General features: G+C 36.3%; 1 protein-coding gene across 1 annotated transcript; it reads right to left on the bottom strand.

The window, feature by feature from the left end:
* Positions 1 to 2,287: 2,287 nt before the first annotated feature.
* Positions 2,288 to 19,061, bottom strand: capn2l (calpain 2, (m/II) large subunit, like). Its single transcript, XM_065259609.2, has 21 exons — positions 18,760 to 19,061; positions 16,726 to 16,795; positions 13,091 to 13,209; positions 12,848 to 12,981; positions 12,602 to 12,770; positions 10,921 to 11,004; positions 10,744 to 10,829; positions 9,432 to 9,506; positions 8,131 to 8,291; positions 7,601 to 7,770; positions 6,570 to 6,581; positions 6,237 to 6,448; positions 5,925 to 5,961; positions 5,778 to 5,843; positions 5,643 to 5,700; positions 5,469 to 5,533; positions 4,586 to 4,654; positions 3,446 to 3,524; positions 3,130 to 3,246; positions 2,987 to 3,045; positions 2,288 to 2,748 (listed from the first exon to the last, which is right to left on the bottom strand). The coding sequence occupies exons 1-21, from the start codon at positions 18,994 to 18,996 to the stop codon at positions 2,725 to 2,727; spliced, it is 2,103 nt and encodes a 700-aa protein (XP_065115681.1). The 5' UTR covers positions 18,997 to 19,061; the 3' UTR covers positions 2,288 to 2,724.
* Positions 19,062 to 19,471: the final 410 nt, after the last annotated feature.

The following is a 19,471-nucleotide window of genomic DNA, read 5'->3' as shown; positions in this document are numbered from 1 at the left end:
TCACAATCGGATTGAAATTTGTACGAGGTATTGATTGTGTGAGTACGATGCGTTTCGTACAAGATCTGCCAACTGGACAACCTTAGAATATTATTTTGATGTGTGATTTGTTGACAGGTATGAGCTTAATAAACTGTAATAAAAAGCATGTTAATTAATTATCATATTACCAAAAGCAGATAGAGTCTAACACAAGTGTCCGTGCTTCGGAATCTTTCCTACCTGTCCTGCATTGTTTCTCAGCTAAGTGTTTTCGACCTTTACAGCTCCTACCCCTACCACTTATGACCAAACTCACTGCAAAATTCGCTTTATATAGCTGCGTCCCCCATTGTTGCGTCATGCGTTCTAAATTCCATGATGTCATCTGTGTTAACATCTGGGTCACGTGGGTACCGAGTCATCCAACCAACCACGATGGAGGAGGCGGGAGAAATTCCACACAGACAAACCGGAGGCTTGTTCGACTTTAGGCGGCGCCGCAAGAACCGACAGCCGGATGACGTCAAAGTACCGCGAGAACGATTAGAGAAAACATACGAAGTCTAATGTCGTCTCGCTCTCGCGGTACTTCGACATCATTCAGCTGTCGGTTCTTGCGGTGTAGTGCAGTGTAAATGAGGCACTACACTTCTTAACTTTCAAATAAATGTTATGGTTCTCATTCTTTACTTTTAACTGTGTGTTACAGTTACAATAATTAAATCCACTATCATGTTTTATTTTATCTAACATTAAAAAAACGATTTTTCTTTATAGACATTTTCCATCTTTAAATTATAGGCTTGTAAATTTGTTAGACTGATAAGAGACTTTAATATATTTGAGGATGAATCACCCCTGTTTGTTCCATTTTATTCCTTTATATTTTTTTGTTTATTTCTCCTAATTTTTGCGCGCCTTGCTATTGCTTTTTTATGTATGCCATTATGAGTGTACATTTTGTTCATACTTTTTATTCATGAAAGTCCACTAGATGGCACCATGTTTATTTGATTCAAAGTTTAAGAGAGTGCGCTTGACTTCCATTATAGGAAAATATTTTGGAATTGTGATAAATGATGAAGAAGATATTTTGATAAATGATGGTAAGCACCCATTGCATTCCATCGTATTTTTTATTCCTGCTATGGAGTTTTATATTTATTTTAAGAAGACAGCCTACAACAGTATGTCATATTTGCAAAATAGAGATTTTAAAGATGTTTGGGGATATTCACACATAATTTATATACAGAAAAACAAGACAGCAGAGTTAAAAAAAACACACACATCATGGTTTTTCAAACCATTAAACATTTGGACAGGCTGTGTCATCAGCATTTCCTATTTGAGCAATTTTTAATATTTAGCAAAATCATATTAATAGTTCATTCATCATCATTTTTTGGGCACCTAAAATACTTTTGAAAAGTAAAATACTTTTGAAAAGTATTTTTTGTTTGTACAATTATATTTTTCGTTTCCTCAGGTTGGCGCACGCGCGCCACCGCGCGTTCTCTCGCGCGCCTCTTCTGACGGTGGAAACCGAATGTGCAAGTACTGAAATTAAAGATACATAACATCATTCATACAAGTAAACACCGGTAGCTACATCTTTTTGTCACGAAAATACCAAATAAAAATTATATCAATCTGAATTCTTGCTATACAATACTATTCAAAAGTTTTGGGTGAATTGAATTAAACATGCCTCATTATCCTACAATAATTTTTCATATATAGGTGTATACCAACATTTTAACAAGCTATTTTTGTGTAATAGATCAGAGTAGATGGTAATTCCGGTTTAATAAGCATTTTATTCAAGGCTAAACCTCAAAAATATGGTCGATAAAATGGCATTTTTGAAAATTCTGGGTTAAAGATGACTATACTGAAGATGCTAAAATATAATATAAATTTAATTACATTTTTTGACTAACTCCTATGCTATTTCTTTATAGTCACCAAAGATCGGTCCGTGGACCCCATTTACTCCTATAGTAGGATTAAAGAATACTATGGACCTGAATGGGGTCCACAAACTGTTTGGTTACAAAATTTTTTCAAAATATCTTCCCTTGTGTTCATCAGAACAAAGACATTTATGCGGGGTTGTAACAACATGAGAGTGAGAAAATGATGACACAAATGTAATTTTTGTGTGAACTATCTCTTTAAGTATTAATAAAGAATGAATAAGTGACCCTAAAATATTGATCAGTAGTGTATCTGTTAGCAAAGAGTTGCAATGATCACAAAAAATGTTTTTAACACCATTTTTCCACAAAAGATGAGAACAAACCAAAGTCACACAATTTATTTACTTCCATTCATGATTACACTTCAGTAAAAATAGAAACCTTAAGCCGTTTGTCTGATGTATTAATAAATAAACCAAAAAAGTCACAGTCCAACTTTTTCACCCATCTTAACCATTATAAACTCTAAAAAGAGGAAATTTCCCTTCATACCCCCTCATTATAATTTGTATAATTCAACTATTATTACTATAATAAAAAATCCAACATCATCTCTTATTACACCAAGGTGTAAAGCACATTTTTAGCATCATGTGTGTAATATGTGGAGCTGCATGTGTGGCAGAGCCGAGACTAAATTACATTAATCATAATGTATCAAGCACCAATAGACTACTTGAGTTTTTTGTTAATTTCTGGATAATCCTTAGATGTCACAGTGTAATGCACAGAAACTAATCCAGATCTCAGCAATCTTTCTTCAAAGCATGGACAGGTTCAGCCACTAGAGGGAAACAAAATACAGTTTTAATAGCAGTCACCATATGCATAAAAAGATCATATTGTAAAGAATTTTGTTACTATAGAGGTCTAAAAGTTATAACTGACAGCCCTAAAAATATGTCTTGCATGATTCTTTGGGGAACAAGTTGCACAAGTGTATATAGTTCATCATGAAAACTATTTTTATAGACCAAATACTTCTGGACTGATTCTAGATCAGCATTGGGTCAGAAACCTACCTCCAACATGTTCAGCTCTACGGTTCCGTTCTTGTCTTTATCCAGCACTTTAAATATCTCTGCAATGACAAGTTGCCACATTAGGGTTTATATACGGAAATGCATTAATATTTCAAATCATTATTTTATCATTAAAAACTTACTGAACATGGATTCCAGACGCATTAGGCAGCTCACAAAGTTGTCAAAGTCAATGGTAAGATCGGGCTCACTGTATCGAGCTACCAGTACCTGATGTAGAGCGTTGTTTAGAGAAAAGCCTGTGGTATACAAATGACAACAAATCTTTAATACTTTCTATAATATCTCTGTTGACTCGAGAGCTGCAGTAGATGTGAAGAAATGATATTGTTTAAAGAAACAAAAATCTTACAGAATAAAAAACAAGGTATGGTTTAGATTAGAAAGACACGAGAATGAGTAAACTACCGAGTGTTATTTTAATAGGCAAGATCAGACCTGATTTCTCTATGGCTTCTCTTAACTCCATCGAGCTCATTGTGCCTGAACGATCCTTGTCATTTTTACAGAAGATGTCCTGATGGGATAAACACAGGAAGACTATGATGATAGCACACTTAATACATCCATCTTAAGAGCAAATAATCTGCATGTGGCATCATGACATAAGGAGGTGCATACGAGACGAGAAGCGCAGGTGTCGCACACTAGACGTTTACATTTAATAGCGCAAGCTTGCGCAGATGCAAAATATGCATTAGCAGAATATGTTAATCGTTAACAATTTGGAACAAATATGTTATTTCATGTTTAAGGAGACCGGGTGTGCCTCATAAGCCTTGAAAAGTGAGGCCTCTGGCTCTTTGATCGCCCCCTGGTGGCTGGCTGCAGTACAAGTCATAAACCCGCCATCTCCATTCAAACGAATGGGACTCTGCTCTAAATAAAAAAAATTATTTACACTTCCAATAAAAGTTTCCGAAAGATGGTTTTGGTCCTTTCAAGTAGTTTTTATCACGCTGATATATGTTCAAGTCTTCATTATTGTGGTAAGTTTCATTTTAGCATGTAATTTGATGCAATAGAAACGGGGCGTGACGTTATGAATTGGTCGCGCGGAAGTTTAATACCGCGGCTCCGCCTCTGGCTCCACGGACGATTCCTTCTGCGCATGCCTTGGCTCCAAACTGACGTTTTTACGTAACATGGCGGCGACCGTGGTCGGACATTTTTGGCTTCAATTTATTACAATGGTGGGAGCCGACGTCACGTCGTCCATCTTTTTTTACAGTCTATGAAGGAGACATTTCACAAGAATATATTAAGATGTAAAATAAATCTTTGATGTCCCGAGAGTACGTATGTGAAGTTTTAGCTCAAAATATCATATAGATAATTTATTTTAACATGTTAAAATTGCCACTTTGTAGGTGTGAGCAAATTTTTTTTGATCTTTGCACTAAATGGCAGTGCCGTGGTTGGATAGTGCAGATTAAGGGGCGGTATTATCCCCTTCTGACATCACAAGGAGGAGAGCCAAATTTTAATGACCTATACATGGCGCCATGTGGCGTGGCTCGCGTGTGCGACCTCCTATAGTGAACAAACCGTAGAGATGATAGAAGTATGAAAACATACCAGATAGGTCTCAACTTTGGTCCAGAGAATCTTAAACTCCACCAAGCCTAGTTTTCCAGTGCCGTCTTTCTGAGACATGAGTAAAGGGAATAAAATACAATACACATGCATCCTTAAAATAACAGAAACCTGTGACAAACCATTTGTGCGTTCACAATTTAAATAAACATCGACAGAAGTTGCGTGACTACGAAGCACAACGGCACAAAAAAAAAGAAACTAATATTTTGTCACTTGTTGCAGCTATGGCAGGTTAGAAGGAGAATTTTAAAGCTATGCATTGTAAAAAAAAAAAAATAGTTCAACTTAAAGCAAGTTACCTGATTGCGTTAAAATTTAGAGTTAATTTAACTTAAAGGAACACTCCAACTTTTTGTGGACTTTAGCTTATTCAGTGTATCCTCCAGAGTTAGATAAGTTTATACAAACCTTTTTCATCTCTGTGCATGCCGTAACCCTATCTGACGCATCCACCGCTAGCCTAGCTTAGCACAAAGACTTGATTGGAAGCAGTATGCTAGCTGGAGCCATTTACTTCCAGTCTTTGTGCTAAGCTAGGCTAGCCGTGGGTGCGTCAGACAAGAGTTACGGCATACACAGAGATGAAAAAGATATGTATGCTCTTATCTAACTCTGGGGAATATGGTAAAAAAGTTAAAATCCCCAAAAGTCGGCGTGTTCCTTTAAAAATATCAGTTGACACAACTGTTTTGAGTTAACTCATATTTTGTTTAAGTTAAATTAACTCAAAGATTTTAAGGCATCCAGCTAACATACTTTTTTAAGTTGAACCAACTTCTTTTAACAGTGTCTGTGGATGGTTTAGCATGTAAATATGTTAACAAAATGTGTTATACAAAATTTTATTTGTTCAGAAGGATACATCCAGTAAATTCACCATGTTGCGACAAGTGTCCAAACTAAATCCATCGGTTTTGATGTCTTGACCTTCAACAAAAGTTTTAAAATAATTAATAATTACAATATTTAATAACACCGTATAATCACAAATAACACTACTATATGTAATCTATATGTAAAAAGTCTACGAACTTACGTTTAGATATCACTTTGTTCAGGATAGTTCTCAGCTCAAAGGGAGAAATTTCCTTGTCCTTGAAAAGGTAAAAAATTTGGTTATGGTTACGCAAAATACATTTGAACAAAAATTAAAATTTTGTGTCCTACTCACTGCCCCAGATAGTTGTCCAAAGAGATTTCTGAAGCGGCTATCAATGTCAGACTCGTTGATTTCGATCTGTAACATTGATGATAATAAAAAAATCAAAATAACAAATGTTTATGTAATAAAATAAATGAACAATTAACAAAAAAATACCTCTGATCCCTTGAATTCATTAGGGTCATCAAGCTGTCTAAAAAACAAACACATTTTGGTGACGACAAACATAAATAAACAGTTTAACATTATTGTACAATATAATATGCAGTCCTCCGCACATAAGGATTTAGTTTGTGATAACGCCAACTAGCTGACATGGCTAACTGTCATTTGGATAGAAAATATTGATTATATTGAGACGAAATGTACAGTGGATATATCAAATCAGTGGATGGTGTGATTGACCAATCAGAGTCGAGTACTCCAAAAATCAACAACACAATAACAATTCATCCACAATAAACTCACTGGAACTCCGCCTGCTTCTCGGAGAACACACGGACGCAGAAGTCTCCATCCATATTGGGTTCAAAAGTGGAGGGTACGATGAGGTACTCTCCAGGAGGAAGACAGAATCGAGAGCAGACTTCTCGTAGGTTGACGAAGGTCTCGGAGCGAGCAGCTGAAGCGTTCCTCACGAAGAAATTACGATCCAGATGGACGTTCCTCTGACCGACAAACTACAATAGTTGATGATATATCAGGTAAATGTTATTAGAAATAAAGTTTTAGGTGAAACAGACCAAGATAATGTGTTATGTACAGTACAGTAGCAAGTTGTAGCTATATTGCAGTCCATACCTCTGGTGGCACCTGTGGATGATAATATAGGAAATGTTTAGCAAGTGTTGTTTGGGAGCAAAGAGCACCATAACTTTACACTAATTCATTCCTTCACTTGTGTGTTTTTCATTCTGTCTACGCTGGAGATGAATGGCCTCTCATTATCAAATTTGTAGCCTTAAAACAATTGGTCCGTTGTTAGAGAACATTATAAGTTGCGCTGTCGACAACTTTTAAGCGGTCACTGCATGATATGAAGCACCAAACTATCCGTTCATTGACCATCTGATGCCTATGCCATGTAACATGAAAAGTTTGAATCATAGATATATATAAAGGCTAGATTTCTCGGCCACTCTGCTTGCCAAATGAGTGGAACGTCCGCATTTGGCGGCCATCTTACCACAGGCAGCTCGCTCACTCATAGCATTGACTTTTAATGGTGCATGTACTTTTAAATGACCATAACTTGCTTAATTTTCTACCAATTATTACACGGTTTGGTTTGTTATAAACGTCAAAGATGTACCTATGACACTGCATACTTATACTAAAAAAAATTCATGAAACGTTAAAGCATCCAGAATTATAGCCACGTTAATAACGTTTGTAAGAAACCAGCCGTTTGAAAATTGGTAGAAAATTGAGCAAGTTATGGTCATTTAAAAGTACATGCACCATTAAAACTCAATGCTACAAGTGAGCGAGCTGCCTGTGGTAAGATGGCCGCCAGGTGATGACGTACGAGACTCCGCCGTAACACATCTAGCCTTTATACATATCTATGGTTTGAATATTAACATTTGCAATCTGATTGGTTGGCTTAGCACAATTTCTGCCAGTTAAAGTGCATCAGTTTTGTTTACGAAGCACTAGGGATACAATAAGTGGTTTTTAGAGGAACTTATCACAGGATCACGGCCTTTTTTAGGCATAGGCGCACATAGATGCCTAGTGAGCGCAATGTAAACTTAAAAGTGTGAGACTACTCATCCAGTACAGACACAATGTGAGATTGGTATATGACTGCTGTAGTTCTGCTTTCGTACCTCATAGATGGCAAAGCCTACTGTGTGCATGTCTTCTCCCATCTTTCTCATTTTACGGCGGTTCTTCTGGATCAGACCCACGACGAAGCTGCACCCAGTTTCATTATCGGTCGGGTCATCGTCCTGTTCCTCCAGTTTGATTAAAAACTGAGGGTTCATCCAGAACGAGGCTATAGGGAAGTTAATATAGGTTAACAGAATCTGATCTGGATATCTTGAGATACTGAGATCCTGATATATTTCAGTCAATTTTTGCACTGTAAATAATTCAACTTAAAATATTAGTTGACTCAAAAAAAGTAATATTTTGAGGTTTAACAAAGTAACTTACTTTTCTACAGTGTTTACGTAGATATTTTAGTTTTTTTCTAGTTGTGGTTGTATGTACTTAATAATAGTGGTTTATTGTTTTTATTTTGATATTAATCACATTCATCATTAATAATTCAATCTAATATGATTTCCATGCTAACTAGTTTAGTCCAATTTATTGGGATGTTGTTCTGTTGAGGGTTAATCCAGCACATTACCTGGATAGTTCCTGCAGCCACCAGCGGTGGATCCTCTTCTCCAGTTACCGTCAAACTTAGAAAGCGCCCACTTATTAATGGTGTCATCTGACAGAGCATCAGGTGTCAGGTTACAGATCTCCACCCGTGAGTAATTACTCAGAAAATCTGAGAAAGACATCCTGAAATACAGAGCAATATCTCTTCAATCACAAACATTGGGGTGCTGGATTTTAGTAGAAAACGTTTCAGGTAGACATTTTGTGAAGTAACAAAACTGCAGATATTTAAAGAGAAATTATTTTGGATTAAACTTAAAACATGTTCATCAAAGGTATTTATTTACATTTTAGTGCAATCTTATGCATCTAATGGACTTTTTATACTAAACGACAGTTTATCCCATGATATAAGAGCAATTATACAACTGGCTGTTGAATGCTTTATTCTGATTGGTTGAGAAATGTTCCACAGGTATGCATTATTTTTCAATAAACGCACATCTGACCTATCAAATGTGTTAAAATAACCACTAGAGCAATGTTTGTGGTAACTGTGGTATAAGCAGAATAATTGACGACAGGCCACTGGATTATAAGACAATAATGCACACTCAAGTTGGTAATGCGGCGCAAAGCGTTACCACAAACATCGCTCTGGTGCCTATTTTTAAGACATTTGACAAGTTAGTGTGTGGTTTACAGAAAAATAATCAACACCCATGGAACATTTTTCAGCCAATCAGAATAAAGCATCAGAATAAAGAAGGGAACCTTTAAATATAATGCACACCTGCTGTGTAACACCTGGCGTTGTGACGCATTAGGCTGTGTATTGTTTTTGAATAATTCAACGGCCGTTGTCAGTTATTCCTTATGTATTTAAAAAACAATCATATTTTTGTTTGTCATAAAGTTTTTGCAAATTCATTATATCTTCATGATGCTTTGAGTTACGCTAAATAATAATAAAGTAAGAAAATTAAGGGGGTTGCACACCGTACGCGCAGCTAATCCCTGTGCAGCGTCTAGGACAACTCGTAGGAAGTGCACATTAAATAGCGCGAGCTTAGTCAGATAGCGTCTACTTCAAAATGCAAAATATACGTTAGCAGCCAATGTTAATCGTTAATGATTTGGGACATATATGATGTAAGTGGCGCGACAGGAATTTGAGCAACTTCCTGAGTCAAAGCTGGGCAACGTGGACAGGCGGCACCATGTGCGTATACTCATAGAAAACAATGTTTTCAAAATTTTTTTGAATGGCGCGTCTCAAAACACCAAAATTAAAAGATTTATATGTTTAATATGTAAGATTACCAGAACTCTCCATCTTCTGCTTTACAGCACAGTCTCTCTCGGTCACTATCGCTGATGTTACTCCATTCTGATGACCTTATAGACCAATCACATCATTAAATAACAGTTAACAAACAATGCATCATCATATTAACTTTGCCCAAACTGACAAACTACAGCAAGTAAAAGTGCATACATTCCAAACAAAGCTAATTTACCTATAGAAAGTCTTAGAGGGACACTCCATTTTTTTGAAAATATGCAAATTTTCCAGCTCCCCTATAGTTAAACATTTGATTTTTACCGTTTTGGAATCCATTCAGCCGATCTCCGTGTCTGGTGGTACCACTTTTAGCATAGCTTAGCATAATCCATTGAATCAGATTAGACCGTTAGCATCGCACTAAAAATTAACAAAGAGTTTTTATATTTTTCCTATTTAAAACTTGACTCTTCTGTAGTTACATCGTGTACTAAGACTGACAGAAAAATTAAAAGTTGTGATTTTCTAGGCAGATATGGCTAGGAACTATACTCTCATTCTGGCGTAATAATCAAGGACTTTGCTGCTGTAACATGGCTGCAGGAGGTGCAATGATATTACGCAGTGCCCGAAAATAGTCCTCTTGGCAACCTTCAATAGATTTTAATTTTCTGTTGGTCTTAGTACATGATGTAACTACAGAAGAGTCAAATTTTAAATAGGAAAAATATTGAAACTCTTTCGTCATTTTTTTGCGCGATGCTAATGGTCTAATCTGATTCAATGGATTATGCTAAGCTATGCTAAAGTGGTACCACCAGACCCGGAGATCGGCTGAATGGATTCCAAAACGGTAAAAATCAAATGTTTAACTTTAGGGGAGCTGGAAAATTAAAAAAAGTTTTTAAAAAGTTTAAAGATCCTACACTGTAACAAAAACAACCTTTTAAGGGCTCACAAAGAGTGCGAACAAAAGCCAAGTTAAACTAAACTACAGTTTCTGGTGTCAAAAGTGCTTTTGTTTAAGTTTATACAGACAAGCATTACATGAATAACTAGGTGTAAAATATTCAGTATAAAGGTGGGGTTATGTTGATGTAAAATGAAGAAGAGTTGGTTGTAGGTAGGTGTAAACGGATTGATGTTTAGGAGGGGCAGTCCTTCCTACACCTAGGGGCATATGGGCGTAAACAGTTCCTGTCACTTCTAGACTGCACGTCTGCAAAGTGTCATGGGTGTGACTCTTTTCTATTATGCAGCCTAAGCTGCCATATGCTTAAAATATAATGTTTTGTAAAGGATAAAGGGTCTTCTGTGTATCTTAAACAAGAAGCATACAGAGTTACCCACCCATCACTCCAGGGGCCGGTCCATTCCACCTGACCCCAGGGGTTTCTAATCCGAATTATCTTGGTTAGTTGACCCCTGCAGTCCACCTGTGCAGACAGATAATTTGTGTTAAAAATAACATGTATTGATTTGTTTTCCAATTCAAATATATTGCTAGTCCACAAAGGCAACGCTGACCTCTTCAGCTCCTGTTACAGAGTAGGCGTGTCCTTTAACAAGCTTCTGTTTGGTTATCGCCTCCGAGTCAGCCGAGCTGGTGATCTGAAGCAAACCGAAACATCCTACACGTTACTAACAATTACATAACCAGTTGCACAAGACATAACTAGTTGACACGTTGTTATTACGGTTTCACAATAGCTGCACAACAGAACCAGTTATTTTTCATCTGTTCTGGTTACACATTCCTAACGAAAAGTGTTTCAGCAAATTGTGATTTTTTTGTGATTTACTGTTTTCTACATAAAATCATGTAAAGAGGATTCTGTAATAATATAACCTTGATATCGTCAATATTGACTGAGTAAGGTCATGTCGATGATTAAAATCATTGTGAAATCCAACTTTATGCTCCCAATCTCATAATTAGATTATAATGGGGCGTACGCACCAAACGCGAATTCAACAATTTGCGCGAGTTAATTGCATACAAAGTCAATGCAAAGACGCGAATAGATGCTAACTCATGTGGGCCGATGGGAATGACACGAAAAGAACGCGCGATTGCAGCGCAAACATGAGCTATTTGTCTCAAACGCGTCTTCACGCAAGTTGAAAATATTTAACTCAAGCGAAAAATTCGCACGACACGAAGTTAAATACCTCGCGTTTGGTGTGTACGCAGCATCTGGATTTGACATTTCTAGTTGTCTTAGCAGCAGCCGTCTATTTCTCAGCAACTTTAACTTAAATTTTTTTAAAAACAATTTTAACTTAAATTATGTCAACTATTCACAGGTCAAAACTTAAATTGAATTGATCTGCAAAACCAATTTGTTTTAATTTCATGCTGCATTTTTACAGTGCAATTCCCTAGTGATTTTTCCCTCATAATTTTGACTTATTAGCAGTAGGCTAAACATTGACAATTAATCTGATAACTAATAAATCAGGGTTCCCACACCTTAGTTAACTTCAAATTTAAGGACTTTCTAGGTGCAATATCCTCAAATTCAAGGACTAAATGTGGGGACACATTTCAAGTGAGAGCAAGGTTTCATCGTGTTACCTTTTAAGATACATTGTTACAGTTCCCTTTTGAGGGAACTCGCGCTGCGTCACTGCGGTGACACTTTGGGGACGCCTCCAAGGTTAAGTGCGTCTGAATGTGTATATCAAATTCAACCAATGGTGAGGCTTAACAACAAAGACAGGGTGACGCGGGAGCCAGGAAGTATATCACTATCTGAAATATTGCCAAAGACGTCGTTACAGGGATGCAGGAAGTATGGCAAGGGAGACGCAGCGTCTCGTTCCCTTCTCAGAGAACAACAGTTACATATGTAACCCGAGACGTTTTTATGTGTCAAACAACACAATTATGCAAAAAAGCATTTTGTTATGAATCAACATTCACATACAGAAGATATAAGCATTTAAAGCGAACAGTTTAGCACGTGTGCTTAAAAAGTCTAACATTTTTAAGATATTATCCTACACTACACAGGGAATAACATGGATTTTTTTTCCAGAAAACCTCTTGCATATAATAGATTTAAGCACTTTCAATGACTGTATATATGTATGTATATTTTCAAAAATTTCCCAGCGCCTGGATTTTTTCCCCCCAGATTCACAAACTGTAAATTCACGAACCCTGTAAATGAACACATACACACACAAACATGAGGTTTCTTACATCTATCGAGCAGCCAAGCAGTGATCCCCAGCTCAGAGCCTTTTGGATGGTTTTAAAGAGGTTTGGATTGGCTTTTGCTAGTTCATGGGCCTCGGCGATGCCTCCCGTAAAATCCTCAAAACCCTCTGTGGTGGATCCACCGGAGAGAGCTTCATAACAGCCATTCAGCCTGAAAACAAGAATGTTTATTACCATACATTATTATGCTAAAACTGTGACTTTACTGGGCTAAATATACACACTTACTTTGCGTAAGCTTTTTCCAGGAGAGCGCTCCAGAACTCTGAACCTTCAGCCGAGTGAACAAAAAGCAACTCGCCGTTCCTGGTGGGCAGACGGTCATCAATGACGACATCCACCCAATCACCAAACTGCCAGAACTAATAAGATAAGGGCGATATTGATGTTACAATTTTGTGTACTTTTGAACACGGGTACATGCTGTGTAATTTGTTAGTTGGTTGTTTGAGTAAACGAGAAGTTATTAACCTGGAAATGAAATATTCCTGCATAATCACAATCAAAACTCTGACCAGACGGCACCACACGAGCAAACACGTCCTGATTCAGGGTTAAAGATGCAATGGCCGCTAGAAGCCAACAGTCACCTGTAAAACCATAAGCAGACATGACACATGTTAATGATAAAAACCTGATTTACTTTGAATTGTAACATTGATTTATGTTCTTGTTGTAAGAATTTAGTTCAGCAAAACTTGTGTTGCGTCCGAAACCGCCTACTTCCATACTATATAGTAGGGAAGAGTACCATTTTTCAGAAAAACATACTTTTAAAAGATGATGTTTAGACCGAGATATATTTTTGCTGTAGTCAATAACTCACAAGTGTTGTTTATCAATACCAGGTGAAATTTTGAACAAATGTAAAAATAATTTAGTATAATTTCACTTTAAACATAAGTAGCGCTTTGTTACATTTGACCCTGTCATCAGGGACGAAAGTAACACAACAGAACAAGATAGATTTTTGTGTTACACTTGTTTTTAGTAAATATACATGACTTTGACCTTGTAAATATGTAACCGCAAACATATTCTGTAATTTATCTTTACAAAAAAATAATGAAATTACAGTTTCATTTTAAATTTCAGTTTTATCAAATGTTTTAAAAGCAACCTGACACTACACACTTGAATTGTTGAAAATAAAACATTTTTTAACAGTTTGAACACTATAAAATTAAATTAAATCAAATTAGAATTATATAAATTTTCAACATAATGCAACAGTTTTAGCAGCGGGACAAAACTAACAAGTGTTACTTTCGTCCTGACAGGAATTCCTGACATTTTAACCCGATTTACTTTTATTTTGAAAACCTCTGAGATGGATGTGTTACAGCACTAAATAACCTGTAGATTGATCAGTACTGTAACACATGAAACCAGAAACACAATGCGTTATAAGTAAAACATTAACGCTTTATTATAATTTACTTATTATGGTTGAAATCAGCTTTCTGGACCTAGACGCGCAAAACGGTGACGAAATAGCGCGATTTTTGTCAGCTCTGTCAAGGGTTGTGTGTTAAAGGTGCTGTCATAGTTTGGAATGCAAATGTTATTAGGACTTTGTTACATTCGTCCCGCGTTACTTTCGCCCCGGTTCTCCCCTAGGCCAAAAGCAGTAGACGAGGTGTGTGTCCGAATTAGGGATGCTAAACAATTAATCGCGATTAATCGTTAGCAGAATAAAAGTTTTTGTTTACATCACATTTGTGTGTAATCTGTGTATAATAAATATGTATATATATAAATATGAACACATTAATGTATAATTTTAAGAACAAAAAAAATGTATATATTAAGTATTTATATTTATATATAATATAAATTATACATAAATATACAAATGTATATACACATGTAAACATTTCTAAAACATATACATGCATGTGTGTACATTTATTTATACAAAGTTATTATACACAGTTCACACACATATATGATGTAAACAAAAACTTTTATTCTGCTAACGATTAATCACGATTAATCGTTAAGCATCCCTAGTCCGAATTCATGGAATTGGAAAAACAGTAGGATGACCTTCTACTTCCAGCAAGACTAAGAAGATGTGAATAAAGTGTTTACATGGCCGGCCACATACGCCGATTAAAAATGTTTTAATACAATTATACTTGCGATTATTAATCACATTATTTTTATCGAAGTATTGTGTTTACATGAGGTAAGGTTTAATCGCAATATTGCCAAAATCCTATTATGATCGCATTATAATGGTGAATGTAAACGTGGTCAATGTGTAGTAAATCAGTGTCCTTACCAGTACCTCCCAAACCCATATACACAACATATTGATTTGTGATCCAAGGTAGCTAGCTGAGACACACTTGAACAACATGCTACAAGAACGAACTTTTACAAAGAGAACTTTCCAAATTTGTGTCTGTATCAAATGAAAGGGGCATTTAGTAGAAGCTGTACAAGAAATGCCATTTTTGAGAAATGCATTTTCTGTTTAATGGTACTTACATTTTAATAATAAAAAAATTGGGGTCTTTACTTACACTCTTATATATGCACGGTTATTTTCAACTCCGCGTTGGGCCCAAAATGGATGAACCCAACCTATTGGATTGTAATTTATACTAGGTTGTTGGGTCAAATATACACAAATTCTAGGTTAATTTAACACAATGGCAGGGTTTGTCCCTTTCTAACCCAATGCTCGAATGAAAATCCCCCAGCATTTTTTGGGGGTATAGCTCACTGGGAGTGAATCTAGGCAAAATCCAGTTGTGTTACAGTATCATGACTAAACTTAAATTCCTGTTGACCAAACCTTTAACCGTCATGTTTTCAGACACCACCTGTACTATTATTCTTTGCCCCACATATTGTATAGAATCATGAACTTTTCTTTATAGCCACCCAACTCTGTTAAAAGCCATCGCGGCCTGACCACCATGTAATGACCATTGTGATTGACAGGTCTGCTTATGTTTTTCCGCTGAGCTCATATCTCACAAACATCTTCCATCACGGTTAAGTGGAAAATATAGCTGCTATGGTGACACACAGAATAGGTACAGCAGTCATCTGAACCGCAGGGGAGTGGCGCATGATCCTGAGTGACTCAATATTTGGGTTGTAAGGAGTAGAGCAAGTTTAACAGGATGTTTGTTAAGTATGCGTGTAAATGCGATTTGGAGCAACACATACAAATACATCTGAGACATCTCCATATTCCGAGATTGGAATTCCCTTCTCATTCTCAAGTAAGAAACTCATTAAAGAGCTTTCAAATATTCAAATAAACTATTCTTAAAACGACTCAACAACTGTTTTTATTGATTCTTTGCAGAGTTAAAGTTAGATTTGTTCCACGAAGGCCATTTATTGAACCATCTACAGAACGCCTACCCCAAATGAATACCATTCTTTTTTGAATGTTGATTGGTTCTTTTAACTCTTTCCCAGCCATCGTCAACTCAGAGGAAACGCTTCCCTGCCAATTTCAAGATTTTCCGCCAAAATTTTCTGGAAGGCATTAAACTTTTGTGAAAATCATGAAAAACGCTGGCGCTGGCTGGCAACTTAAAAAAAAAACGCTGGTGGGGAAAGAGTTAACTGGAAGGCGGGACTTTCATCGCCAGTGCGCTTATATTGAGTGTGCATCAGTCCCGTATTTAAAGTGCTCAATATTGTTAAATCCAATATCTTTGTTATAGCTCATCCATACAGTAATTTACTTAAATAAACATAATAATTGTAAATGTTACTATGAAAGGTTAAGTTTAACCAAACCGGTGGTGTAAATTCACAGATGTGCGAAGAAAAAGCAGAACAGCTATGGCAGCCTAACGGTTAAAGAATTCAAAGATAGAAAAAAGTATTTAATTGTTTTCTGTTCTTTATAAATAAATATGTGGATCATTTGCCCTCCCATCAGTCTTCTAAAGAAACCCCCTAAACCAGAAAACCTGCTTTTGTGGCTTGTCAATAGCTAACGCATATCAAAGAGACGGACATACAATACCGTTCTTTTGTTATTACCTTTTGTAAAGCTCCATGGTTAACTTACTCAACAATAGATTGATATTACAGCTAAATGCTGTTTAACACAAGCTATACGGACTCACCCAATGCACCCTGACAGATGTCGGTCCTGCTCGCTCCTCCACTAATAAACGTTGGACTGGATGTCAATTCCTGTACCACAAAACACACATATCAAAAACACAAATCACAGGTGAATCACTGCGAAAAATGGGGTCACCATAAAAAAAAAAAATTGAAATAATGTAAACCAGGGATTTTAACCTTTACCAAAATTACAGTAAGGAATCTCAAGACTGATACTAACCTGTGCCCATGTGCAGTAGCTGAAACAACCTCGATAAATATGTTTTTTTTTTTTTTTCGTAAATTAAGCTTAAGAGCATTATGACTCAACTTGTATACTTAAATGTTCTCATTTCTTTGTATGAATTCAATACTTGGCTTGATGGCTACATCTGGTGGAAATTTTGTGTCAATAGCCCACTTATGTCAAGTTTAATTGTTGGTCAGAAATATTGTGTTTTATTGTGATTTTAGCGCATGATTCTAGAGAAATCTGTCTTTCCCCATTCCAGTAGATATGACTTTAGTCTTGCATGACAAAATGAAATGCCTCAAAGCATTGCAAACATGGCCACATATTTTTTTTACATTGTAATGGCACGACTTCCCTAAAGGGACTTTTATTTCATTTGGTCATTAAGGCATATAATTTATAATCCATTATAATGAATTAAAGATTTATATTTTAATTGTATAAACTGCGGCTCTGTTTAGCATTACTACATCAAAGTTAAAGTATAGTTAGAAATACATTTTGAAATGAATAAATGTCTGCATTTGTGATACTTTGTGCATTTTACAACTTCTTGTTTATACAATACATGCATGTTCAAGACAGACAGGAATGGTTTTGACATCCAACCCTGTGAGTACAATAGTAAACATCACTCATACCAGCTCATATTCACTTTAATGGCCTCTGAAAGGCTTCTGGTAAGCCATAATCCATTATGGGCTTTGCAGAGTATACGCATGCAAGTAAAAATGATAGTATGCACACTGGAGGAGTGTCTGTACTTCCTGGTTGGTCTGGTTGGTCGAGTTTGGATTAACATGTAAAGGTTTAACGTTATTGTCGGTTTATATGTTTGTTGTTTTTTTCTACATAACAAACATAACATTTAAGTAGCATGGTAAGTGGCTGGAAAGGCAGGATTTGAATTAAGTCGCAATTAAATTAAAATAAAAATTAATTATTTATCTGCTCATTATTTTAATTTTTTCCATTTATGTGCCCTCATAATCTTTAATCAAAAAAAAAAAATCTCATCCTCCAAACGATCTCTCTTTACTTCCGGTCACCACGGGGACAATCGCTATTCGCTACGTCGTTTCATGGTGACTTTAATATCAGGTTGCAAAACATAAATAATGTTAATGGTACGGTAAAGACCTGTTGATTGGTTAACCATTATATATTACACAAGGAAATCCATGACATTTTACTGTGAATGTGCAAACTGTGTTTTAATTTGTAAAAGCAGTGCAATTGCATTTTTACTGTACGTTTTAAGCAACCGCGTGCTGCCTAAAGCACTTTTAGTTACTGTGAGGGTTTCATAATCTGTTCAAAAAGCAAACTTACTGGAAACAGAAATTATTCAAGACTATGAACCAGATCCAATGGCCTCCAGTTAGTATAAAAGAAAGTCAAGGTCAAATTTGTATGATGTGAAATATTATAATGATGGGTGTGAACACTTCCACCATGCAAATGTCTGTGTAACAAATAACAAAGAGCTATATATCAATCATATTGTACACTGCATTTTATTTCATATATTATGTTTTGTTGTAAATTCATGTAGTTTACTGTATAACTTTATCACATTTTTTAAGCTTTGATAAGTAATACAATTAGAAAAACAAACCATGGTTTTATTATAGTAAACGGGTAATACATGTTTTACGGTATATTTACCAAAGTTGTAATACAAACACATAACTACTGTAATAAAACCACAGTTTATTAACGTATTTCCTACTACGTGCACTTAATGTATAATGTTTTATTTTGTTAACGCAATATTTATGTAGCTAACGTTACTCACCGTAGGTCTGAGCCATTTAACCCCGCGCACTTTGGGTGAATTTGGTCCCAGTTCCTTAAATCCGAGCGCGGCTGGAATTGCTTCAAACGCGTCGTCTTGATACAATCTTCCGCTCTCCACACACTCGCGCTTCAGAGCTTCATAATCCTGATTCAGGAATTTCACCGCGTTCGCGTTGGTACCGATTCCCGCCGCCCGTGCCCGGTTCTGTTGGAGCGTAGCCGCGATGCCCGACATCTCTGCTCGTCAGTAAACAAACAGTGAGCGCTCACCTGAGAACACCGAGCGTTAAATGACGAGGGCGTGGGGGCGGCGGCGCGCGAGGATGGAGTGCAACGGGAAATGAAAGAGAGATGGGGAGCTGGCACGCGACGGTTTTGATACAAAAACAAAGTTTTGTATATTTAAAATCGGTGAAGTTTAAATTAATAAGCTAGGAGCTGGTTTAAGGTGCAGGTGGTTTTAAGATGGTCCTCCCAGCCTGGCAAAGGTCAAGCTTGTGGGTCAGCTGATCTTACAGCCTGACCAGCTAAGGTGCTACTAGACCTGTTAAAACCAGCTCACCAGCTTGCTGGTCTTAGCTGTATTTTTCAGTAGGGTAATTTAATAATTATTAAATTATTATCTGTATTACTCAAAACTAAAATATTTGGGTAAATAATTTAATATGTATTACATTATATTAATATTAATTATTAATATTTAATTATAT

The sequence above is a fragment of the Paramisgurnus dabryanus genome, chromosome 24 (assembly GCF_030506205.2).
Source record: "Paramisgurnus dabryanus chromosome 24, PD_genome_1.1, whole genome shotgun sequence".
Classification (NCBI taxonomy): Eukaryota; Metazoa; Chordata; class Actinopteri; order Cypriniformes; family Cobitidae; genus Paramisgurnus; species Paramisgurnus dabryanus.
Note: the sequence above shows the minus strand (reverse complement) of the source record. Positions and strands in the feature narration are given on the sequence as shown.

Coding starts and splice junctions, on each gene's coding strand:
- capn2l (XM_065259609.2), bottom strand. CDS start 18,996: ATGTCGGGCATCGCGGCTACGCTCCAACAGAACCGGGCACGGGCGGCG. Junction 11,005..12,601: donor TGCTTGGCTGCTCGATAGAT/GTAAGAAACCTC, acceptor GGTTTGCTTCAG/ATCACCAGCTCGGCTGACTC. Junction 3,525..4,585: donor CCAAAGTTGAGACCTATCTG/GTATGTTTTCAT, acceptor TTATCCCATCAG/GACATCTTCTGTAAAAATGA.